Source organism: Prunus dulcis, chromosome 8, assembly GCF_902201215.1.
Source record: "Prunus dulcis chromosome 8, ALMONDv2, whole genome shotgun sequence".
NCBI classification, from domain to species: domain Eukaryota; kingdom Viridiplantae; phylum Streptophyta; class Magnoliopsida; order Rosales; family Rosaceae; genus Prunus; species Prunus dulcis.
The window spans coordinates 13,211,532-13,232,101 of record NC_047657.1 but is presented as its reverse complement, the minus strand read 5'-3'; the positions used below and the strand labels follow the sequence as shown (position 1 = coordinate 13,232,101).

Sequence of the window (20,570 nt, the reverse complement as noted above, 5' to 3'; positions counted from 1 at the left end):
TTCATTGACCAAGACATTCCTTGTAGTGAAATTAATCAGCCAACTTCGGCAAATTATTCAGCCGGTTTGATAATCGTTTCAATTTTATTTTTTATTTTTTATTTTTTGTAATAGAGTATAGGGAAAAATAAAAGTAATAATGAGAATGAAGATGAAAGGGAAGAATGAGAGAGAGGAGTAACAAAATTGGTTATTAAACAGAGCCTTAATTAGTTATTGCAGTAAGAAAAGAAATGCTTTATGTGCGAAATTAAAATTTCATCTTCTGAATCTTGATGAATTGAATCTCCTGGTATTATTTTGAGACGTTGCGTAGTGGCTCGTGGTTTTTTATTTTTAGTTTTTGGTCTTCTTGTTATGGGTTTTGGTTTGTCTGTTATTTCAAATGCAAAGTGACAAACATCAGGCTATGACCATGACCATCAACATTACATATAATGAACCAGCTGGGTTCCAATTCTAGCCGGCAGAAAAGCCCGGATCCAAGTCAAGGTCAATGATCTATAGCTGTCCTTATTTTCAGGTGTAGTTATACATACTTTTAGATAAGTTATACGGTGCAATAAGGATACGTGGAGGGAGCGGGGCCTCCCACTTTTTCTTCTCACTAACGATAATAATCAAGATCATTAGACTTTTCACACTGACATATGTGAACATAAAATTTGTTCGTGTCATAATATCAGTGAATATAATTAAGGAGGAAAGTAGGAAAGTGTAGTAAAAAATATATGATAATTACACGATAATAACATCTGAATATTCGTATAGAAAATTATATATATATATATAGATAGATATATGAAAATAAATATTTAAAAAATGGTGTAGTTGTTAAGAGTAAGATAAATTAAAGAAATTAAAGATGAGAAAAATGAAAGTTAACTTGGTTCTGTATATTATCTAGAAGACTCACCCCAAGAAAAAAAAAAAAATTTGCTGACCTTGAAATACTACACATTATTCTCTATATAAACCATAGAACAAAATCACATAATTTGTACAACCCAAAACCAAATAACCATGGCTCACCCTATCTGTTTCCTCTCCTTGCTCCTAATACTAGCCGCAGCGCCCCTTCGTGGCACCCATGCAGTCGACTACGTCGTCACCAACAACGCGGGAACAAGCCCTGGGGGCGTCCGCTTCAACAACGACATCGGAGCTGAGTACAGCAGGCAAACTCTGATATCCGCCGCCGACTTCATCTGGAGGGTATTCCAGCAAAACGCAGCCTCAGATAGGAAGAGCGTGGACAAAGTCAGCTTGATCGTTGAAAACATGGACGGCGTCGCATTTGCTAGGAACAATGAGATCCACGTCAGCGCCGGCTACATAGCTGGCTACTCAGGCGATGTGAAGAAGGAGATCACCGGTGTGCTTTATCACGAGTCAACGCACGTGTGGCAATGGAATGGGAACGGTCAAGCCCCAGGGGGTTTGATTGAAGGCATTGCTGATTACGTGAGGCTCAAAGCAGGGTTTGTGCCGGGCCATTGGGTTCAGCCAGGTCAGGGGAGCAAGTGGGACCAGGGGTATGATGTCACTGCTCGGTTTTTGGACTATTTGAATGGCCTGAGAAATGGGTTTGTGGCAGAATTGAATAAGAAATTGAGGAGTGGTTATAGTCCTAATTATTTTGTTGATTTGCTGGGAAAGAACGTTGATCAGCTCTGGACTGAGTACAAGGCCAAGTATGGAAACTAGATAACATTAAGGGCGTGCAGGCCAAGGGCTGATTTAAATGAATAAATTGTCGTATTTTTAATAAATAAATTGTCTTAATAAGAATCTACGTGTATGTTCACGATTTATATATTGTCAAATTATCAATCTAAATTACGTACAAAATTAAATAAGAATCGACTTGATTAACAATTCATAATCTGATAATATAATATGTCAAATTATCTAAAAGCCGGATAATCATGCCAGAACCTGGAATTTGTAGTTACCCAACTAGTCACATCGGGCTAAGACATAATATTGAGCTAGAGAATTTTGGGTATTTGGTCTTAACTATACTCTAATCAATTTGCAGTTCTCTGCACTAAAGTATAAGCTAGTAGATTAACAACTAACTAGCATGTATCTATTTGGATTTGGTTCTTGTAATCTGCCTTCAAAATGTAGTTTCAATGGACAAAATCTCAAGCCATCACAATGACAGAATTTGTCAAAACCCTCGTCTCGAGCAAAGAACTTGTCTGGTTTATGCCATCGAAGTCAAATATTTGTCTTCTGCTGATCATAACTTATCTCAGACTGACGGTCCAAAAATACTATTGGAGCTAGCTTTATATCTTTAGAATATTATCTGCATTAGATCTCGCAAAGCTAATTTTTAATTTTATTTTAAGTGCAGCAAATTGCCTAATTATAATAATAATAACCTATTGCATTGCGCAAAACAGTTGGGAATAAAGATATGCTACTGTTCTATTATGCTTATAGATTAGGCTACTAATAGATCGGGAATAATCTCTTGCCCGGGACCATTAGGAAAGTTTGAGATGTCTATTATGGTCTACAAGAATTGTAAGACTACAATGACAATTCAACCAATTTCTACCCTTTCCCTCAGGGAATTATGCAAAAGGACGAAAAATTAATGAAAGGAAGAAAAAAAAAAAATCCCCTTAATTATTGCATATTTTTAACCCTTTCCTACACCCATTTGGACCCTTGAAAGAAAAATTTCTACACTATCTTCCAATACATAATGCTCATACATGCTCATCCTTTACCAATGTGGGATAAAATCTTTTTGTGTGTTGAAAGATTTTTGGGCTTGATTGTAATTTACCAGAAAAACTTGTATGGAACGAGATAGTACGGTTTGCTATCCCCAATAAATCATGGATTGTCATGTAAAAAAATTATCACGCGTGACATGTCGTAATTGATCAAAGATAACAAAACAATGTTATCTCCGTTTCACACAAGTGTTCCTTGTAATTTGCAGGTCCATCTCCCTCTGCCCAAGTCTCATCACAAGACTAGCAGACGACGTTGCTCTCCTCCTGCTAGCATAAGCGATGACATTGGCCTTCCGACGTGGGACGCTGACGTGCCTTAAGCTCATGGACAAAAAATGTTTGGCCCGTTATATTATACACAAGTTGATGAAAATTGTGATCTAGTTCTTCTAGTTTCTGTTGATGGAGATGGCGATCTATTACTTGTGAAGGCGGGTCTTTTGACACCTTCAGCTTCGATGGTTTACATATCATCAACAAAATTCTCGCTTTTAAAATTGCAAATGCGTAATTTTAAAAGATAGAATTTACATATCATCGCTTCATCGGACGGCAGATATATACCCACTTATCAATTCAATACCATAAAATCTACATATATTCGTAGGCTTAAATCAAGTCATCATTTCATAGCATGCTCTATCTTCTCCACCACAAATCCAAAAAGAAAAAAAGAAGAAAAAAAACCTTTTTTTAGGGAAAAGAAAATCCATGTAGCTGAAAGAGACAGAGGAAGAGAAGTTGAGAGGGGCTGGAGATTTGGATCACATGGTTTGGGAACAGATGAGCATCGACAGAATCACAGGCCAGAGACTCAAAAGCACAATATTATATAAAAGAGCTGAAAGAGCCATGTCCGTTGTTGGATACGGTCATGGTCATGGTCAGAGCAATTAAGGTAGCACACAGCCACACCAAAAATCTGTATATTTTTCTTTCTAGAAGACTCCTATTTCAAACATAAACGTCGTCTCATTGACTCATTAGTTATTACTGGACTTGTTTAATGGCTGAAATAACTTCCGCAATGCCCTGAAACTTTCTCCTCTCCTTAAGAAGCAACTTTGCTACCTCAAGAGCCCGACGCTCACAACCTGCCCGTTTGCTAGCATCGGCGATTGATTCAAAATCTTCAACATGTGCAACACCAACAATTCTCCTGTCAAAAGAACAAAGCAAAAGCATTATTACAGAAATCAAATCCATAGTTTCTTGATTGGTAATTTCAACAACGAATTTAAAGACCCATAAAACAGAATGTGCATTATATATATACCCATAAAAATATATACATGTATTCATATTAATGAATTTACATATTCATATGCAGATTTCCAATTGCCATTGAGTACACTGACTGCATGGAAAATCAGTGATACCGCATAAAACACATCTGTGTGTGTGGTCTTTGTTCTAGTAACCCATCCTTCAACTTGAAATATTTATTTTGAGTGCGAGTTTTTCTGGTCCAAGTTTCTGTCTAGGAGGGTGGTATTTGCTCAATATTCAACTGAGAAAGAAAAAGAAAAAGAGTCTTGGTGGCGAACACATACTATTATATCATAATTATCCATCTCATGTCTTCCCAGGTCTAGAAGCTGCCTCTTTGGTATTAAAATGAACTTGTAAGTTACCAAATGACTTGAACAACGGATAAATATAGATATTTATTAAACTATGATAATGAATTATTCAACATTCTGGGAAGCCAAATTGGTAAACACAAGGCAAAGACAACATATACTAGAAATAAAGAAATCTGTAGTCTGCTGTCTCACCTTATCATTTTCGCAGCACCAAAACCAAGGGAGTCATGAAGCAGATCTTTAATATATTTCTTTTGTACAAGCTGTAGAAGCCCAGGGTTGTTATAAATCGCAGGAAGATATGCGTCACCAGAATCATTGTTTGTATCCCACAGTGCAACGAATTTTCTGTCGAAAAGGTTCCAAGTGTTTTCAATTGTCCTCAAAATCCAATCCTTGTATGCCTGCATCATACAGCGAATTTCATACGAGACCCTCAGACCCACACCATACATAAGCAATGCCAAATAATAAGTCAAACTATGAATTATTTGCCCGACAACCCTCAGGTTTAACATGTTTTTGAAATGGAGCTTACACATTCAGAAATTATACTAGAACTAGATGAAGTTTTTTTTTAGTTGCACAAACACCCCCGCTATCAGTCCGTCAAAAGCCTAGCACTTGCATCAGCATGAAAAAAATTTAAATTACTAAATTGAAACAGCAACAATAACCAAAATTGTATCCAAACACCCACACACAAAGTTTTTTTTATTTTTTTATTTTATATTAAATTTTAAAAAAAGCACTTGTATATTCCAGACACAGCAATGTTCTTCCTCTCACAATTGAAGCTAAAGAAATTTCAAATCCACCATCAAACTGTGAAGGACCAACTCTGTGTCTATGCCATCCATTCAAATCTTAATCTTCAAAGCTGTATCAACAAAGTGGATTGGTGTATTTCTGGGTATCAAAAGAAAAAATCTAATTCCAACTGCCAAGCACATCACTATTGATACATGATCACAATTTCTGCAGACTATATTTTGATAACTGAATTGGGATAACCTTGTCAAAGTGTTATCCTTTCATTATAATGTAAAACGTTTCTAAATACTGTACCGAGAAATTTCTAAACAATTGCCAAAAGAATCAAGTTTTTAACTTTATTAATATTGTCTGTTCTTCAGCATGAACACTCACAAGCCCACATCTGATTTCACTAAAGAAATTAAGACAGATGCTTACATGCTACAAGATTAAATAGATGGTTATTGTATTCCATGGTTAGAACTCAAAAAGGAAAAACTACTCACGAGCATGAACAGCGATGAAATTATTAGAGAAATCTTGAAGATCAACTTGATCAAATTGCTAAGACGATTAGCAAGGTCTTGAAAGATGACATAGGGGGAGCAATAACCAAATTTTTCTTTTTCCAGAACCAAATATTTAACACCAATTTAGATAAATATAGTATCTAATTATCTATCTAACAATATAGTATGTTTGACCAAAACAAATTATTTAAGAATAGCTTTAACAGATGCAAAAGACAGATACCACATTGAAAAACGAAATCACGTAATAAGAACTGAAATACTTGAAAATAATTCATCAAGAAGAAAATAATATTTGAAAACAAGTGAAGGACAATGGAATAGAGCTTACTTTTCGATCATTCTGCTCATCAGCATGCCCATCTTGTGCAAAGAAAGCCAAAATCAAGTTACCCAGAAAAGCACCAATATCAAAACCCATTGGTCCATAATATGCAAATTCTGGATCTATAACTTGAGTTGAATCATGAGTCACCATTACAGAACCAGTGTGAAGATCTCCATGTATTAGGGCTTGGGCTCTCTCACAGAACCTATAGAAAAAGGCAACTTGACCATTCAGATGACAATTTAAAATGATACAATCACATAGAGACTAATCTGCTACTAAGATCGGATAGTTTCATTACAAAGATTTCAATTCAGCAACTTCAAGCTTCAAAGCATTATCCTCCCGTATAGCCTCAGCATCAGAATCAAGATAAGGAGAAGTCCAGTGGTTATATTGAGATATTTTGTATGGATCAGAAAAAACAACCTGCTCAGTAAGCCTGCATAACTCCACATTGCCACAAAATTCAGCAACTGCAGAAAGTAAACATGCAGATGAGTTAATGACAGATATAAAATCTAGACAAAATATATTCTTCACCAGTATTGAAAAGAAGACTAAGGTTGAGGCTAAGTTTCTTTTACTCTTTCTTTTTTCTCTTTTAGTCTTTCTTTTTTCTCTTTTAGATAGGAAACAAAAACTTTTTCAGTAAAAAGAAATATGGTTACAAAAAAAAAAGAAAAAAAAAAGAAAAAGAAAAAGGACAAGAAGTCCATTTGAAAACAAGCATTTAGCATAGTACAAAGAGAATTAAGTTACAATCCACTAAAAACTCCCGCCCATTCTAAATGAATTATACTAGAAGGAATGCCCTTAAACAATGATGCCTAAAGAGAGGCTAGGTATATGACTCTGTCTTGAATAAAATCCTCCTCTTCCACCTTGTCATTAAATAATCTTTTATCTCGTTCACCCCACACAAGCAAAATAGAAAACAAAAACTGCACCACTCACTAATTATGTTCTTCTTGGCCCCAGCAAGGAGAAACTCCCCGGCCAACAGAACAACTTTCTAGCTCAACCCAAACCCAATCCGAAAATGCAAGAACTTCAAATTCTCAACGTGAAAGAACAAGATAAAAAGATATTATCAGCACTCTTGTCCCTATCTTGCAAAAAATACACCAAGTATTAGTATATCTATTATATGTACCGCCACTGGTGTAAAATTTTGAACTTTAGTAGGTACACAGGTTTTCAAAATTATCTTATAAAGTTCAAAAACTGGGTAAATTGAATCCTCTAACATAGAATGGAAAAAAATACATGAAAAGACCCCAGAATCATGGAATTTTTTCAAATGGGAACTGAATTCAACAATATATTATCAATAAGACACTGATTCTAAAAACTCAATCACTTTCCTATATTATTCAGACTGAGTATTAAGTTAACCAACCTATTATCTGGTTTAACTTGCAACCACAATTGGAGAACATTGTGCATGATTATTCTCCCCAAAAAAAGAAAACTAATGACAGGATTCAGAACTATACCATTTCTGTAATTGGACTAAAATGCTCACCCAATCAAGACCAAGACAAATATTCAGTCATATTTCACATAGCAATGTATGATTCACAACTTCACATACATTCCACCTAAAGCATCTCAAGATCATGCATTCTATCTCCAACATGTCATGAGAGAACAAATAAAGCACACGATAAATATGTGAAAACAGAACATAATCAATTAAAAGAATACATCACATACCAGCTCGTTTGTGGGCCGTGGTATTACGATAAAGGAGGGATGTGAAGAACAGAGTCCTTGCAATATAGTCCGACATGTGGTCCGCCAGCAAGGGGTACTCAATTCCAGCAATCAATCCTTTTCTCAGTATGATATGTGGAGGCTCCAAATAGCGCATGCCAATCAAAGACATGGTCCGATCAAAATGATAAACTTCAGGGACATGATCAGGACTTAAACCACCATGCTCTCTCAGTGCCAATGCCTCAAAATATGCTCTTTCCTTTGTCATTGGCCATGACTCCCCAATACAACGAATATATGGAAGAGCCTGCAAAAACCCAGCAGCATATTTCATCATGGGACAAGAAAAGCTTACTGATTTTAATTTTCTCCAATCAAAGTCAAATCATAGAACCCAAGTTGAACATTTTAGAGTTGGATCCAGAAAAATTTGATCAAATACCACAAACCCATTACTACCCAAATGTTCAAAAATCATTAACTACTTAGAACCCAAGTTGAACATTTTGGAGTTGGATGCAATTAAATTTGATCAAATACCAACAATCCATTACTACCCAAAAGGTGAAAAACCATTACCTGCTTGATGACGAAAGAACCAGTGGAGCCAACGACGATGAAGACGAAATTGAGGTTGCCATCACCCACTTCTTTGATTGTTAAGTTGTCAAACTTGTTGTTGAGCTTAGAAGAGAGAGAAGGTGTGGCCTTTATGTATTCTATGAGGACCTTCTCGTCCAGCGGGCGAAACTCAGAGAAGGCCATGGTGTGGTGGCGGCGATGAAGAGGAGGGGTGAGAAAGAGTTCAGAGGTTGAACTGAGAAGATAAAGGTCTGAATAACGTTGGAATTGGAATATTTGGATGGTGAAAGTTGTGGACTTTTTTATCCGACGAAATAGAAAAATGGAGACTTTTGCTTGATTGGTGCAAATGCAATGAATCTGGTCTAGTTCTGGCTTTTCTCATTGGCCAAGTGATATTGGCGCTGTGGCATGGCAGGAAAAACTGAAACACAAATAAGGATGCTCAAACCTTTTTTTAAATTTTTTTTAGCAAGAAGGATGCTCAAACTTGCCAATAAAATGAAAACCTGACTCCCAACAAAACCTGCTTTATCTCAATTCTGTAACCTTATATATATATATATATATATATATATATATATATATATATATATATATATATATATATATACTAGGCTTATTTATGTACATGTTTTATATGCTTTCAAACTTGTTTCAGATTATCACTTGAGCTTTGAAATGTCTCAAAATCCTTCATACACTTTTAAAACGGTCTCACGTTATCTATGACGTCAGTATTATAGACATTTCGTTACGTGTTTTGGGCTCCATTTCGTTTAAATCCTTAACATTAAAGAATAAGAATTTTTCAGCTTCATAAAAGGGGAATTGGGGTATTTGGTGAGAAGGAGAAATTTGAAGAAGAAAACTAGGGCTTATCCATTCAATCTCTTGCCAGAACAGTGGTTGAAATTAATGGAAGATACCCGTGTGACCGTGTCTGAAATGACAGTGGAAAAAAACAGCTGCAATGCAATTTTATGATGGAATTAGTGTTATAGCAGCATTATTTGCAATATTGGGTAGAAGGGAACTGACCCTTCTGAGGTGAATGAACAAACATTTTTTGGTCTTTGGTGCTTGATTTTCTGTCTATCCCTTGAATTGAGATATGAATGCATGGCTCCATGATGGAGGCAAGCTTTAAATAGAGTTGTCATGAGCTTGCGTTTATCGGGTTCTACTGTTAAGAAAAATCAAGCTCTTGTGCTTTTATTATTATTATTATTATTTTTTCTGGGTAACTCAGTTTGCTAATGGAGTGCTAGTTTGATTTTGTTTTATGTCAAAGGTCTCGTAAAACTCTCTAAGTTGATGACCCAAAATGATGTCTTATTTGCAGGCTTACCGGAAATAAGTCCGGAATAACCAAGGAAAAGGCCCAGCAGAAGTTTTCTGGTTTGTGCAATTTTAATTTGGAGAAGTCACTGCATAAGAGGTAGTTGAAATTCCTTCCTTTTGTGCATTTAGTGTTGGCTTGGCTCTATCTATTTCTTTCCTTTGTTTTTCCCCTCTCTAGTCTTCACTCTGAAAGTAATAAGAAGAAGAGCTTTGCTGGTTGTTGATCGTTTTGTTTTCTTCAATGTCAGTCTTTTTAATTGATTGTTGTAGTTGGAGGAATTAACCAAGCAAGGCATGAAGGAGGTTGAGAAAAGGAAAACCCCAAACAATAAAAAAACCAAGCGCTCAGGAAAAACTGAAAGGAGAGACAATAAATTGAATCAAGGGAATCCTGGCAAGAGATTGAATGGATAAGCCATAGCCTTCTTCTCCAAATTTCCCCTTCTCACCCAAATACCCCCTTTCCTCTTTACTGAAGCTGAAAAATCCTTATTCTCCAATGTTAAGGATTGAAACGAAGTGGAGCCCAAAGCACGTAACGGAATGTCTATAATACTGACGGAATTGGTAACTTGAGACCGTTTTTAAAAGTGTATGGAGTATTTTGAGACGTTTCAAAACCCATATGGAAATTTGAAACAAGTTTGAAAGCACATGTGATATGTACATAAATAAGCTTATAAACTATTATAACGTTTGACCATCTAGATTTATTGTTTAAATTATTAAATGTTGGAATGCCCTTCAAGAATAAAATCAAACAAGATTGTTCTCACACTCGAAATAAGACATTGTAATAGTCTATCCACTCATTTATTTAGTTATTCACACAGTCGTAAGAAGCCATTATAATAATTTTTAAAAAATAGAAATTTTGGGATTACATTTATAATTGAGTCAAAAAAAAAAATTATTCACAAAGGACCAATACAAATTAGTCACAAAAGGCCATTATAATAAAGGAGAGATTTAACATCAAAATTAAGACAATATCAGGCTCCTCCATTAACGATCATGCATCCCAATTAAGAATGCAAACCTAGAAAAACTAAAAATCGATAAAACAATACAAATAAAACTCTAACAAAGGAGATGTGAAAACTACACATAAAATCCAAATAGTCTCTGTGACTTATTCTAAATATGAAGAAACCGCAAAACGGATGGCAGTAGAGATCCGACACCGAAACGTAGGTGGAGATCCAATGTCGAGACGCATCTGCTTGTGATGAGTGGAGGAAAATCATTACAAAAAGAAGATAAAAATAGGATAAACAAACATTCTATCTCTTAAAATGGGGAAAATAGGAGAAGGGAGAAAGGGAGGGGAGAGGAGAGGAAGAACAGTGGATTCCTCCCCCTCAAAGTGAAAACGGCTGTAGAGTGTGCCATTATAATAGTTTATGCACTCATTTATTTAGTTAATATAAAATAAATGCATGATAACTCCTTTTTTTTTTTTTTGGTTGAAAAATTAGCGAATGCATGATAACTTTTTTAGAGTGAATAAGTGGTTCTAAAAAAACTATGGAGAGTTCTCATTTGTATAATAAATTTCTAAGGATAAATTTTCTTGCTAATGGGTCTAATCTAGTGAAAAAGAGCATTAACTTGTAGATTAGTATTCTTAGGTTCGAACCCTTATTAGACATTGGTAGTGTGTGAGAGATATCATCCCCTTTGTAGTTTTTTTATTTTTATTTTTTATCAATCCCCTTTGTAGTTTAGACTATCGCTTGTATTTATTTATTTTTTTTAAAAGGATAAATTTTCTTCTTATTTGTTTATTTTTCCCGAAAATATTCTAATTTTGTTTGTTTATACAAGTGATATTGTGAGACGAGACTTTAACATAGGACTTTGAGTGCATAAGTAATTGTTTTTTAACCACTTGAGATCCGAGTTTCTTGCAAAATTTTCCTTTTTTATTTGTTCGGTAATAGAAGAGTTGTAATGTGTAAAATGGATTTGCCGGATCCAGCCCAACTTAGAAATTCAAATTTGAATTACTGAGTTTCAGTTAGGTCCAGTCCATTATACACCTTGTTTAAAGTCCAATGTCCATGGATAGGTGATTACGAGACCAACCCAAACCCGTTAGCATCGGGGTCAATTTGACCGCCCAGTGGGTAGTTGGCTGTCCGCACCACTCCGTGAAAGCGCGCGTAAACCACACACCTCGAATCCAATCGAAAACTGGATATGGACGCCATGCAACCCTGTTCCGATCACTCCCTTCCTGCTCACTCAATCAATTACTGACCGACAGAAATGGCGAGGCCGGTGGCAGTGGTGGTGGCAGCTTTCCTGGCCGGTCTCTTGACCTCTGAAATCGCAGCAGAAACGGCCCAAAACTCGGCCGATTTTTACAATCTCGGCCGCCGTCGTTTGCCGCAGCAGTCTCTCTGTTTGGAGCTCATTGAGCCTTCTGGGTACTCTTGCTCCGAGCACAAAGTGAGTATTACTTCACTACAAAATTGCCCATTTTCATATTTGATTGTTAAATTTGTGATAAAGTGACAGAAACCCAGATGCTCAAAGTTTGTTGTTTCTTTGTTTTTTTTCTTCTGCAGATTCAAACGAAAGATGGCTACTTATTGGGTCTTCAACGCGTGTCGTCTCGAAGTGGAGATTTGAGAACCCAGCTGGGTCCTCCGGTGCTGCTTCAGCATGGACTCTTCATGGTGAAGTTTGAATTTTCATCACTATACTTTAACAAATGCAAAAAAAGACGTTGAATTTACACTTGCAATTACTTTGTGTAGTATGCTTTGTGAGCCTGTGACCTGTTTGATTTGAACTTTGAAACAATTTCTTGCAGCTTTAAAGTTTAGCACTGCTCTTGGATGAATAAAGCAAATGATTTTATGCTATGATTGCTAATTGTTAAAGAGGCTTTAGAAACTGTAGAAAAAACAGATGATTTTGGGCCGCATCTGTTCGACTGTTTAACTGAATTAATCAAAGTCTTTTTTCATTATTGTGTTGTCTTTGGGGTTTGAGGGTTCAAGAGCTGATGAGATTGCTTTGGTGGGGGATTTTATTTTCCCTATAGATTAAGAACTCAAATAAATGCACACCTCTAATGACCATGAGTAGTACTGATGTATGGAATCTGCATACTAATTGGTGAAAAGCCTAAGTAGTATAACTCCTTCCAATCTTTTTAGCAGGCTCTAGAAATGTTGTAATGCCATGTTAAATGTATGATATTGGAATTTGACTGTTTAATTCACACTTTTTGTTCTCCATGGTCTGAAGTTTAGTTTTCAATTTTTTATATTTTATATTTTATATTTCTTTCATGAAAAGAACGTATGTGGTAAAGCGTTGAACACGAGCGAGATGAATTTTGATTAGGCTATAGTACTTGAAATTCAATTGAACTTAGTTAATTTCGCATGATCTTATGCTACCCAGTTTTGAATTTCAAACAGGCAGGCGATGCATGGTTTTTAAATTCTCCAGAAGAATCAATGGGCTTTGTCCTTGCAGATCAAGGTTTTGATGTATGGGTAGGAAATGTGCGTGGAACACGTTGGAGTCATGGACACGTATCTTTATCAGAAGATGATAAGGTCTATATAACATACACATTTTTCTGTCTTGCAGTTATAATGTCATTTATTTCATTCAATGATAAGGTGTGGTTCCAGTAATTTATGTGTATTAGTTGTATGTGGAAAGTCTGGATTGTCCCCCTGATTGTTCTGTCAATGAAAAATCTAGGATAATTTACAGGGATGTGTATATAATGCGTACTGAGAATCACATATGAATAAGCCACTTTGCTCTTCCTGCCTCAATATTTCATGGTTGAGCGATGACAATAAAGTATTGGATAGAGGGAACAGATAAACCAGATTTAAAAAGGAATACACTTATGGATAGGCTCCTCCCTTTTCAGAGATATCAGTATGTACCTGATTTCCTTGATAAAAGACATGTTTCACTATTTAGGTTTTTTTAATTTCTAGAACGTTTGTGCTAATTTATACACTCAACATGACTTCATGTTGGTTATTGGCAATCTGACCCGGTTTTGAAGTTAGTGGACAAAGGGAACGATCATATACATTACATCCTTTTTTTTTTTGGTCTTAATGGAATGATCATATTTGAAGTCCTTAATGCTTAATTTGCTTATCTTTAATCTGAAGATACTTGGTTAATGCTTTGTTGCAGAATTTTTGGGATTGGAGTTGGCAGGAATTGGCTGAATATGATCTGGCAAAAATGATACACCACATATATTCGATAACAAACTCCAAAGTCTTTATTGTTGGACATTCACAGGTCTTACACCTCTTCATCTACTTTATACCTCACCTGCCTTTCTGCTCCTTGTTTTAGTATGAACTTAATTTGTTCATGTTATTAGGGAACAATCATGTCTTTAGCTGCTCTCACCCAGCCGGATGTAGCAGAAATGGTTGAAGCTGCCGCTCTTTTCTGTCCAATATCGTACTTGGATCATATCACTGCTAAATTTGTACTTAGAATGGTTAATATGCATCTTGATCAGGTATTCCTGATCTGCTTCAAGCTAAATTTATGAATGGATCCTGGGGATAAATTTGATGCACATTATCATTTTTTTCAGATGATTCTTGCTATGGGCATCCATGAACTTAACTTTAGAAGGTTTTGCTTTATCTTGTCCACCTTTTTTTCCCTAGTTTTCTTTTTGCTCAAAATTTTATTAGGTTTCATTAGTACTAATCTTGTTATCATCTGTACATTATATGTAGTGATTGGGGAGTCAACCTTTTGGATTCAATATGTGATGGCCATGTTGACTGCAATGACTTGCTAACTTCCATAACAGGTTCTTTTTTATCTATATACTACTTATCTCCCCCTTTCCTCCCCCTTCCTCTCCCTCCCTCCCTTTGCGTGTGTGTAGGCGCATTGTGCTTAGGCATCTGTTTTATGCGTTGTGCACATGCCCATTTAAAAATGTTTTGGAGGGAAACTTAAAAAAATAATAATAATAAAAAATTCTTTCTGATATTGTTTATGTGACTCTGCTGCATAAATTTCTTAGAGAAAACAAATCAGCCAGTTTCCTCATAAAGCAGCTAATTAGAACTAATAAATTTATAGGTTTCCTTTTTCTTTTTCCTTTTTTTCTGTCAATGAGGGATTCAAATTCAAGACCTCTGCAAACATTGGGGGCGTTAAACTGTCAGCTTGTTGTTATATTCAATGGGACTTAAGTTTGTGGTTCTACATAATGGCTCTAGGAGGAAGGTCATGTTATTCACAAGTATGATTTAAATAGCCAGTAGACATGATTGATTTTTTAGAAAGCACTGTTGCGGATGTATTATTAAGATTGAAATTCCGAAGTTGCTTCAATGTTACAACATAAAACTTTTCATCTCGTTTTGTATTTATTGTTAAGAGTCTACTAAGAAAAGGTGCTCTGATAACTTTTAGGGAAGAATGGTTGCTAAAGGCGTTTTGATAACATTTCAGGGAAGAATTGTTGCTTTAATAACTCACGGGTGGACTTCTATCTTAATTATGAACCTCACCCGACATCCACAAAGAACTTGCATCATCTCTTCCAAAGTATGCTCTGTACCCTTCGTATTTGCAAGAATATCATTTACCTACCTCTCTTCTTTTTCTTATTCTTTTGTAAACTGATTATTGCATTTTGTGTTGAGCAGTGATTCGTAAGGGTACTTTTTCAAAGTACGACTATGGCATCTTAAAAAATTTGAAGCTGTATGGTCAGTTGAAACCCCCTTCATTTGATCTTGGCCTCATACCCAAGTCACTGCCACTGTTGATGGCTTATGGGGGCAATGATGATTTAGCTGATGTGGAAGATTTCCATCACACTCTCAAGGAATTGCAGTCCACTCCAGAGCTAGTTTATCTCGAGAATTATGGTCATATAGACTTCATTGTGAGCATAAAAGCCAAAGAAGATCTTCATGACCGCGTGATTGGGTTTTTTAGGTCATGGGGAAAATCTAGTAGTTCTTAAAGTGACTGCTTGCTGTAACATGTGATCAATGTGGTTTGTGAATGTACTGTGCTAAAAGCGTTACTGTGCATATATTGTAAATAACATTATTTTCTCTTTTCTAAAGTTGATGCTTGAAAAAAAAAATTGCAGGATCGGTTATTATAGATATGTACATGTATTTCTGTATCTTATTAGGTTTACCTTTCTGGGTTGTCTATGAAGCAGACGAGGGAGAGGAGGAGATAATTTCTCACTTCAAGATGGACTTGTGCAAGCACTATGGCAAAGTCGCTCGGGTGGCTCCAATCGGACATGGAAGACGGTCGTACGGGTGGCATATGTTCTTGGTCAACCACTGTTGGTACTTGTATCCTTGTATTCAACTTAAAAATGTAAACTTGGTTCTAAACTTTCCCAAAAAAAATACCATGTTTTTAATCTTATTCAATTACCTGATCAATGTTAGTTGACTAATGGATTAATGATTGACTAATTCTGTGATTGAAGAATGCTACTGTTAGTTCCCTACGCTCATTTGGTTGAATTCTAACTGTTGAGGATGAGGTTTTGGGAGCTCTGCATGCATGAACGGTCAGGATTTGCCCACGCGGATGTGGGAGACTTAGCCCTTCTATAGTAACAATTAAAAGCATGTATAACTGCGTTTAGCGAAAAAAAAAAAAGTGCTTATGGATAATAGGACTTTCTGGAAAAGCATCTAAGTGCTTTTTCAGGAAACACGGTCAAAAATTTCGATGTTCTATTAATAAAAGCGTTTATAATCATAAATGCATTTTATAGAAGGGGTCGTTAGCAGTCACCCTGATTCACTTCTTTTCACACTGATCACCTACGTCTACTACAGTCTCATGCAAAATTATTAGGTCTGGGGATAATTGAGTTATACTTGGCAGGTTCTTCAAAATGGTTTGATTCTTTGTTTGTAACACTTTTTTGTGTGCACGTAAAGAGTAGCAATTAAATGCCATATCGATAGAACCCAAAGTATAACAGAAATTGCGTAGGCCAAGTCAAATCTTCATAGTGGGTCACAGCGGAGACAAACTTGTATACCACAAGAATAGTACTGTTTTGGAATCTTCAACTAATTATATTCAGTCACGGGTGGTAAGGATTCTATATGACGTAGCGTGATTTGATGAGAATAGCAAAATAAGATTATTTCTGTGACATGTAATGCAAGTCCTTCTCATCCTTCTCATCGCAAGGAGCATGATTAGAAGTCTCATTTGACAGAGAATGAATGTGTGGCAGATGATAAAACACACACAGCCTTTTCAACAAAAATCTCTCTCTCTCTTGAGAAAGACTTCCATGAAATAGGAATATCACTATTTTACTATTTTCGGTTAATAACGTTATGTTATGCATGATAACACTCTCACGTGACAAAATATTATTGGTCGAAAATAGCAAAATAGTGATACCCCCGTTGCATCTAAGTTTTTCTCCTCTCTTCTTCATTATTCAGAATAAATTAATGGGGGAGACTTGTTTGTACTGCCTTTAAAAGCAAAAGCAAAACAAATCTTCAAATGTCTTCATTCAACTGTCTGCTGTATTTGAGTAGATACACGACGTACGTAAACTCGTCTTTGGTTCACAAACTTTGTGCAATACATTTTGAATATCAAAATTAAAGTTGGATTGGAAAAACATCAAACCATTGTATCAAATCAAAAGATCGACTTTTCGACCACAAAAATAAAATAAATCAAAAGACCGACTTGCAAAAGCCATCTCCAGTCTAATCAAACAAACCAGACCAGGAGTCCTTAAACGACATTTCTTAGCCATTCACTTACCCTTTCCTATACCAAAGTTCAAATAAGTCGACACTACTTCCATGATATGCCATTTAATTCAAACCCATTTGTACAATAATCTAGTTCGGTAATTCTTTTTTCAATGTTGAAGTTCTAAGCCTGAATTCACCCCGAAACGTGGCTCTGCCCCTTGTACTAAACTTTCATGTGCAGGAAAATGCATCACCATGCTGCTGGCCTATAACTTCTAGCATTACCCATCATGCATGAAAAAAATAAAACAAGAAATTTCTTATTCTTATTGTCAGATTGTACCAAAAAGTTTTTGTTTTATGACAACCTAATCAAAGCAGTAGGTCGACCCAAAAAAAATAAAAAATCAAAGCAGTAGGTCCACTGAAAAAAAATGCAGTTGGTCCACTAGTCATAGTTGAAAGACAAAAGCTCATGGTGGCTATGCTGTGGCAGCCTTCATTTGCAGTAGCCAAACTACATTAATTTATATAGGAATATCTTCATTTATTAACACGTGATGGGAGAGGGACCACGAAACACAACCAATCAAAACAAATACCTGACGATAAGAATGCTAACGTTTGTTATATATAAACCCACTTCATTTATACATATGCCTGCAAAAACATAAAGTGGGAAAATATTGCACCCAAAAAAACTATGGGATCTGAAACTCCTTCCACTCATATATTTCTGGTGTGTTTTCCGGCACAAGGACACATAAACCCCATGCTCAGGCTAGGCAAGCGCTTGGCTGCCAAGGGCATGTTGGTAAGTTTTTCCACCACAGAAAACTATGGCAAAGAGATGAGGAAGGCCAACAGTGATATCAATGACCAGGCCACACCAGTTGGCTCTGGTTTTATCAGGTTTGAGTTTTTCCAAGATGGGCTTCCAGAAGATGACCCAAAACGCGCCGACCTGGACTACTATGTGCCCAAGCTTGAGCTGGTGGGGAAGGAGCTGGTCACTCAGATGATCAAACGACATGCCACTGAAGGTCGTCCAGTTTCTTGCCTTGTCAACAACCCCTTCATTCCTTGGGTTTGTGATGTCGCCGTTGAGCTTGGGATCCCTCAGGCCACGCTCTGGATTCAGTCCTGTGCTGTGTTCTCGGCTTATTACCACTACAACAACAAGACGGTGTCGTTTCCTACAGAAGCCGAGCCAAATATGGATGTTCAGCTGCCTGGTATGCCTGTTTTGAAGCATGATGAGATTCCTAGCTTCTTGCACCCTTCTGATCCATTTCAGGTCAGTAGAACTATTTCTCTGCATACCAAATCAAATTCCGAAATTTTGGATCAGAACTAATGTGATAATTTTATATTTTGTTTGTTCATGTTTCAGTCCAATCTGAAACTTTTTTGTTTCTAACAAGTAATATATTGATATGTCTATGTCATATCTCAATTTGTCATTAATTTGGATGACTAATTTCTTTATTATTAGTCAACTATAGTTATTAGTTCATTAATAATTGTTTGGCAGCACGGCATTGAGTGTTTACTTTTCTGGGAGGAATTTTGAATTCAAATCTAATAGACGAATGTGGAATCGATAAAAATATAATAAAAATAAAAATAATAGTAAACTTATAAATAATATGTTTGATTTCAGGTTTTGGGAAGGGCAATCTTAGGCCAATTCAAGAAGCTATCAAAATCATTTTATGTATTAATGGACACATTCCAAGATCTGGAGCCCCAAATCATCGAACACATGTCCCAAGTCTGCATAGTGAAGCCTGTTGGTCCCTTGTTCAAGAACCCAAAAGCTCCCAAAACAAGCGTCAGAGGAGACTTAATGAAAGCTGACGACTGCCTTGACTGGCTTAACTCAAAGCCCCCAGCATCCGTCGTCTACATTTCTTTTGGTAGCATTGTCCACTTAAAACAAGAGCAAGTTGACGAGATTGCTCATGGGCTTTTGAGCTCCGGGGTCTCATTTTTATGGGTCCTCAGGCCACCTGCCAAAGCATTTGGGTTAGAAAAACATGTTCTGCCACAAGGGTTTTTGGAAGAGGTTGGGGACAAGGGAAAATTGGTCCAATGGAGCCCACAAGAGCAAGTTCTAGGGCACACGTCGGTTGCATGTTTTTTGACTCATTGTGGCTGGAACTCTTCGGTTGAAGCCCTCACTTCTGGTGTGCCAGTTGTGACTTTTCCTCAATGGGGCGACCAAGTCACCAATGCCAAGTTCTTGGTGGATGTGTTTGGTGTGGGGCTTAGACTCAGTCGGGGCATGGCTGAGAGTAGGTTGGTCATGAGGGCGGAGGTTGAGAAGTGCTTGTCGGAGGCAACCGTGGGAGATAAGGCGGTAGAATTGAGGTGTAACGCTTTGAAGTGGAAGAAGGCGGCGGAGGAGGCGGTGGCGGAGGGCGGCTCTTCCGACCAGAGTCTCGAAGATTTTCTGGACGAGATTAGCAAGATCACGTCTGTTGCTTAGAACTTTCAATTAAAAAGCCTATATATGTATTATGTAGGCTACTATAGCTAATTATGTGTGATATGTTCTGTATTTATGAGAATAATTATTATTTTGAGGACATACAAGTTCAGCTCTCTCAACTCGATTAACCATTTATTTGTTGTGTGTGTGATATATATTAAGTTGTAGGAATCATTCTACATAGATCTGATATTCTGTTTCATTTTCCTCAATTCCGTGGTTGAGTTTATCACTTCAAGATGTCTCCATTCCCATGCCACAATAAATATTGTATATGGCGTGGGCAAGACTTTGCAAACCACTCATGTTCACACATTACATTATTAAAGTTGTCAATTCCGTAGAATTATTTTGTTTTTTTTGTTTGTTTGTTTGTTTTTTTTCATATTTCTTATGGCTTATAATCTTTCTTTATCGTTTCTATCAACGCTTTACTCATTTTACAGGTAAGTGAAATGTGAAACTCACACCGTCCATGCAAGATGATATTTGTATTTTATACAAGTTTGTGTACGAGTTAGAAAATGTTGACAAATTCGAGGTTAATCTGAAAATGACCTAACATTTTGCAAACCTAAGTTAGGTGAGTAACTTCGTCATGACAGTGAGTTCAGTTCTTGCACCTAAGTTCAAATTTCTCTCCTTTTAAATTAGATTAATTTTGTATAATCTAAAATATTACTGGTATATAAAAATAACTTAATTTTTTAAGTAAATTAATGTCACT

General features: G+C 36.4%; 4 protein-coding genes across 4 annotated transcripts; 3 read left to right on the top strand and 1 right to left on the bottom strand.

The window, feature by feature from the left end:
* The first annotated feature begins 1,014 nt into the window (after window positions 1-1,014).
* On the top strand, window positions 1,015-1,799 carry LOC117637844. Its single transcript, XM_034372884.1, has one exon. The coding sequence runs from the start codon at window positions 1,024-1,026 to the stop codon at window positions 1,705-1,707; it is 684 nt and encodes a 227-aa protein (XP_034228775.1). The 5' UTR covers window positions 1,015-1,023; the 3' UTR covers window positions 1,708-1,799.
* A 1,701-nt stretch (window positions 1,800-3,500) lies between these two features.
* On the bottom strand, window positions 3,501-8,740 carry LOC117637093 (methylthioribose kinase). Its single transcript, XM_034371876.1, has 6 exons — window positions 8,261-8,740; window positions 7,679-7,988; window positions 6,261-6,435; window positions 5,963-6,164; window positions 4,538-4,749; window positions 3,501-3,918 (listed from the first exon to the last, which is right to left on the bottom strand). The coding sequence occupies exons 1-6, from the start codon at window positions 8,444-8,446 to the stop codon at window positions 3,750-3,752; spliced, it is 1,254 nt and encodes a 417-aa protein (XP_034227767.1). The 5' UTR covers window positions 8,447-8,740; the 3' UTR covers window positions 3,501-3,749.
* A 2,954-nt stretch (window positions 8,741-11,694) lies between these two features.
* Window positions 11,695-15,754, top strand: LOC117637064 (triacylglycerol lipase 1). The gene is made up of 9 exons (XM_034371820.1): window positions 11,695-12,061; window positions 12,181-12,291; window positions 13,045-13,185; window positions 13,793-13,903; window positions 13,989-14,132; window positions 14,211-14,251; window positions 14,359-14,435; window positions 15,089-15,184; window positions 15,286-15,754. The coding sequence occupies exons 1-9, from the start codon at window positions 11,879-11,881 to the stop codon at window positions 15,606-15,608; spliced, it is 1,227 nt and encodes a 408-aa protein (XP_034227711.1). The 5' UTR covers window positions 11,695-11,878; the 3' UTR covers window positions 15,609-15,754.
* Window positions 15,755-18,001: 2,247 nt separating this feature from the next.
* Window positions 18,002-19,978, top strand: LOC117637063 (putative UDP-glucose glucosyltransferase). The gene is made up of 2 exons (XM_034371819.1): window positions 18,002-18,646; window positions 19,013-19,978. Exons 1-2 carry the CDS (start codon window positions 18,053-18,055, stop codon window positions 19,838-19,840), a joined length of 1,422 nt encoding a protein of 473 aa, XP_034227710.1. The 5' UTR covers window positions 18,002-18,052; the 3' UTR covers window positions 19,841-19,978.
* Window positions 19,979-20,570: the final 592 nt, after the last annotated feature.

Excerpts from the sequence above, each read along its gene's own strand:
- LOC117637844 (XM_034372884.1), top strand. The coding sequence starts at position 1,024 with ATGGCTCACCCTATCTGTTTCCTCTCCTTGCTCCTAATACTAGCCGCA.
- LOC117637063 (XM_034371819.1), top strand. The coding sequence starts at position 18,053 with ATGGGATCTGAAACTCCTTCCACTCATATATTTCTGGTGTGTTTTCCG. Across the intron at positions 18,647-19,012 it reads ACCCTTCTGATCCATTTCAG|GTTTTGGGAAGGGCAATCTT; the intron begins GTCAGTAGAACT and ends GTTTGATTTCAG.
- LOC117637093 (XM_034371876.1), bottom strand. The coding sequence starts at position 8,446 with ATGGCCTTCTCTGAGTTTCGCCCGCTGGACGAGAAGGTCCTCATAGAA. Across the intron at positions 6,436-7,678 it reads CACGGCCCACAAACGAGCTG|TTGCTGAATTTTGTGGCAAT; the intron begins GTATGTGATGTA and ends TACTTTCTGCAG. Across the intron at positions 6,165-6,260 it reads GTTGCTGAATTGAAATCTTT|GTTCTGTGAGAGAGCCCAAG; the intron begins GTAATGAAACTA and ends CTTTTTCTATAG.
- LOC117637064 (XM_034371820.1), top strand. The coding sequence starts at position 11,879 with ATGGCGAGGCCGGTGGCAGTGGTGGTGGCAGCTTTCCTGGCCGGTCTC. Across the intron at positions 12,062-12,180 it reads ACTCTTGCTCCGAGCACAAA|ATTCAAACGAAAGATGGCTA; the intron begins GTGAGTATTACT and ends TTTCTTCTGCAG. Across the intron at positions 14,133-14,210 it reads TTAATATGCATCTTGATCAG|ATGATTCTTGCTATGGGCAT; the intron begins GTATTCCTGATC and ends CATTTTTTTCAG.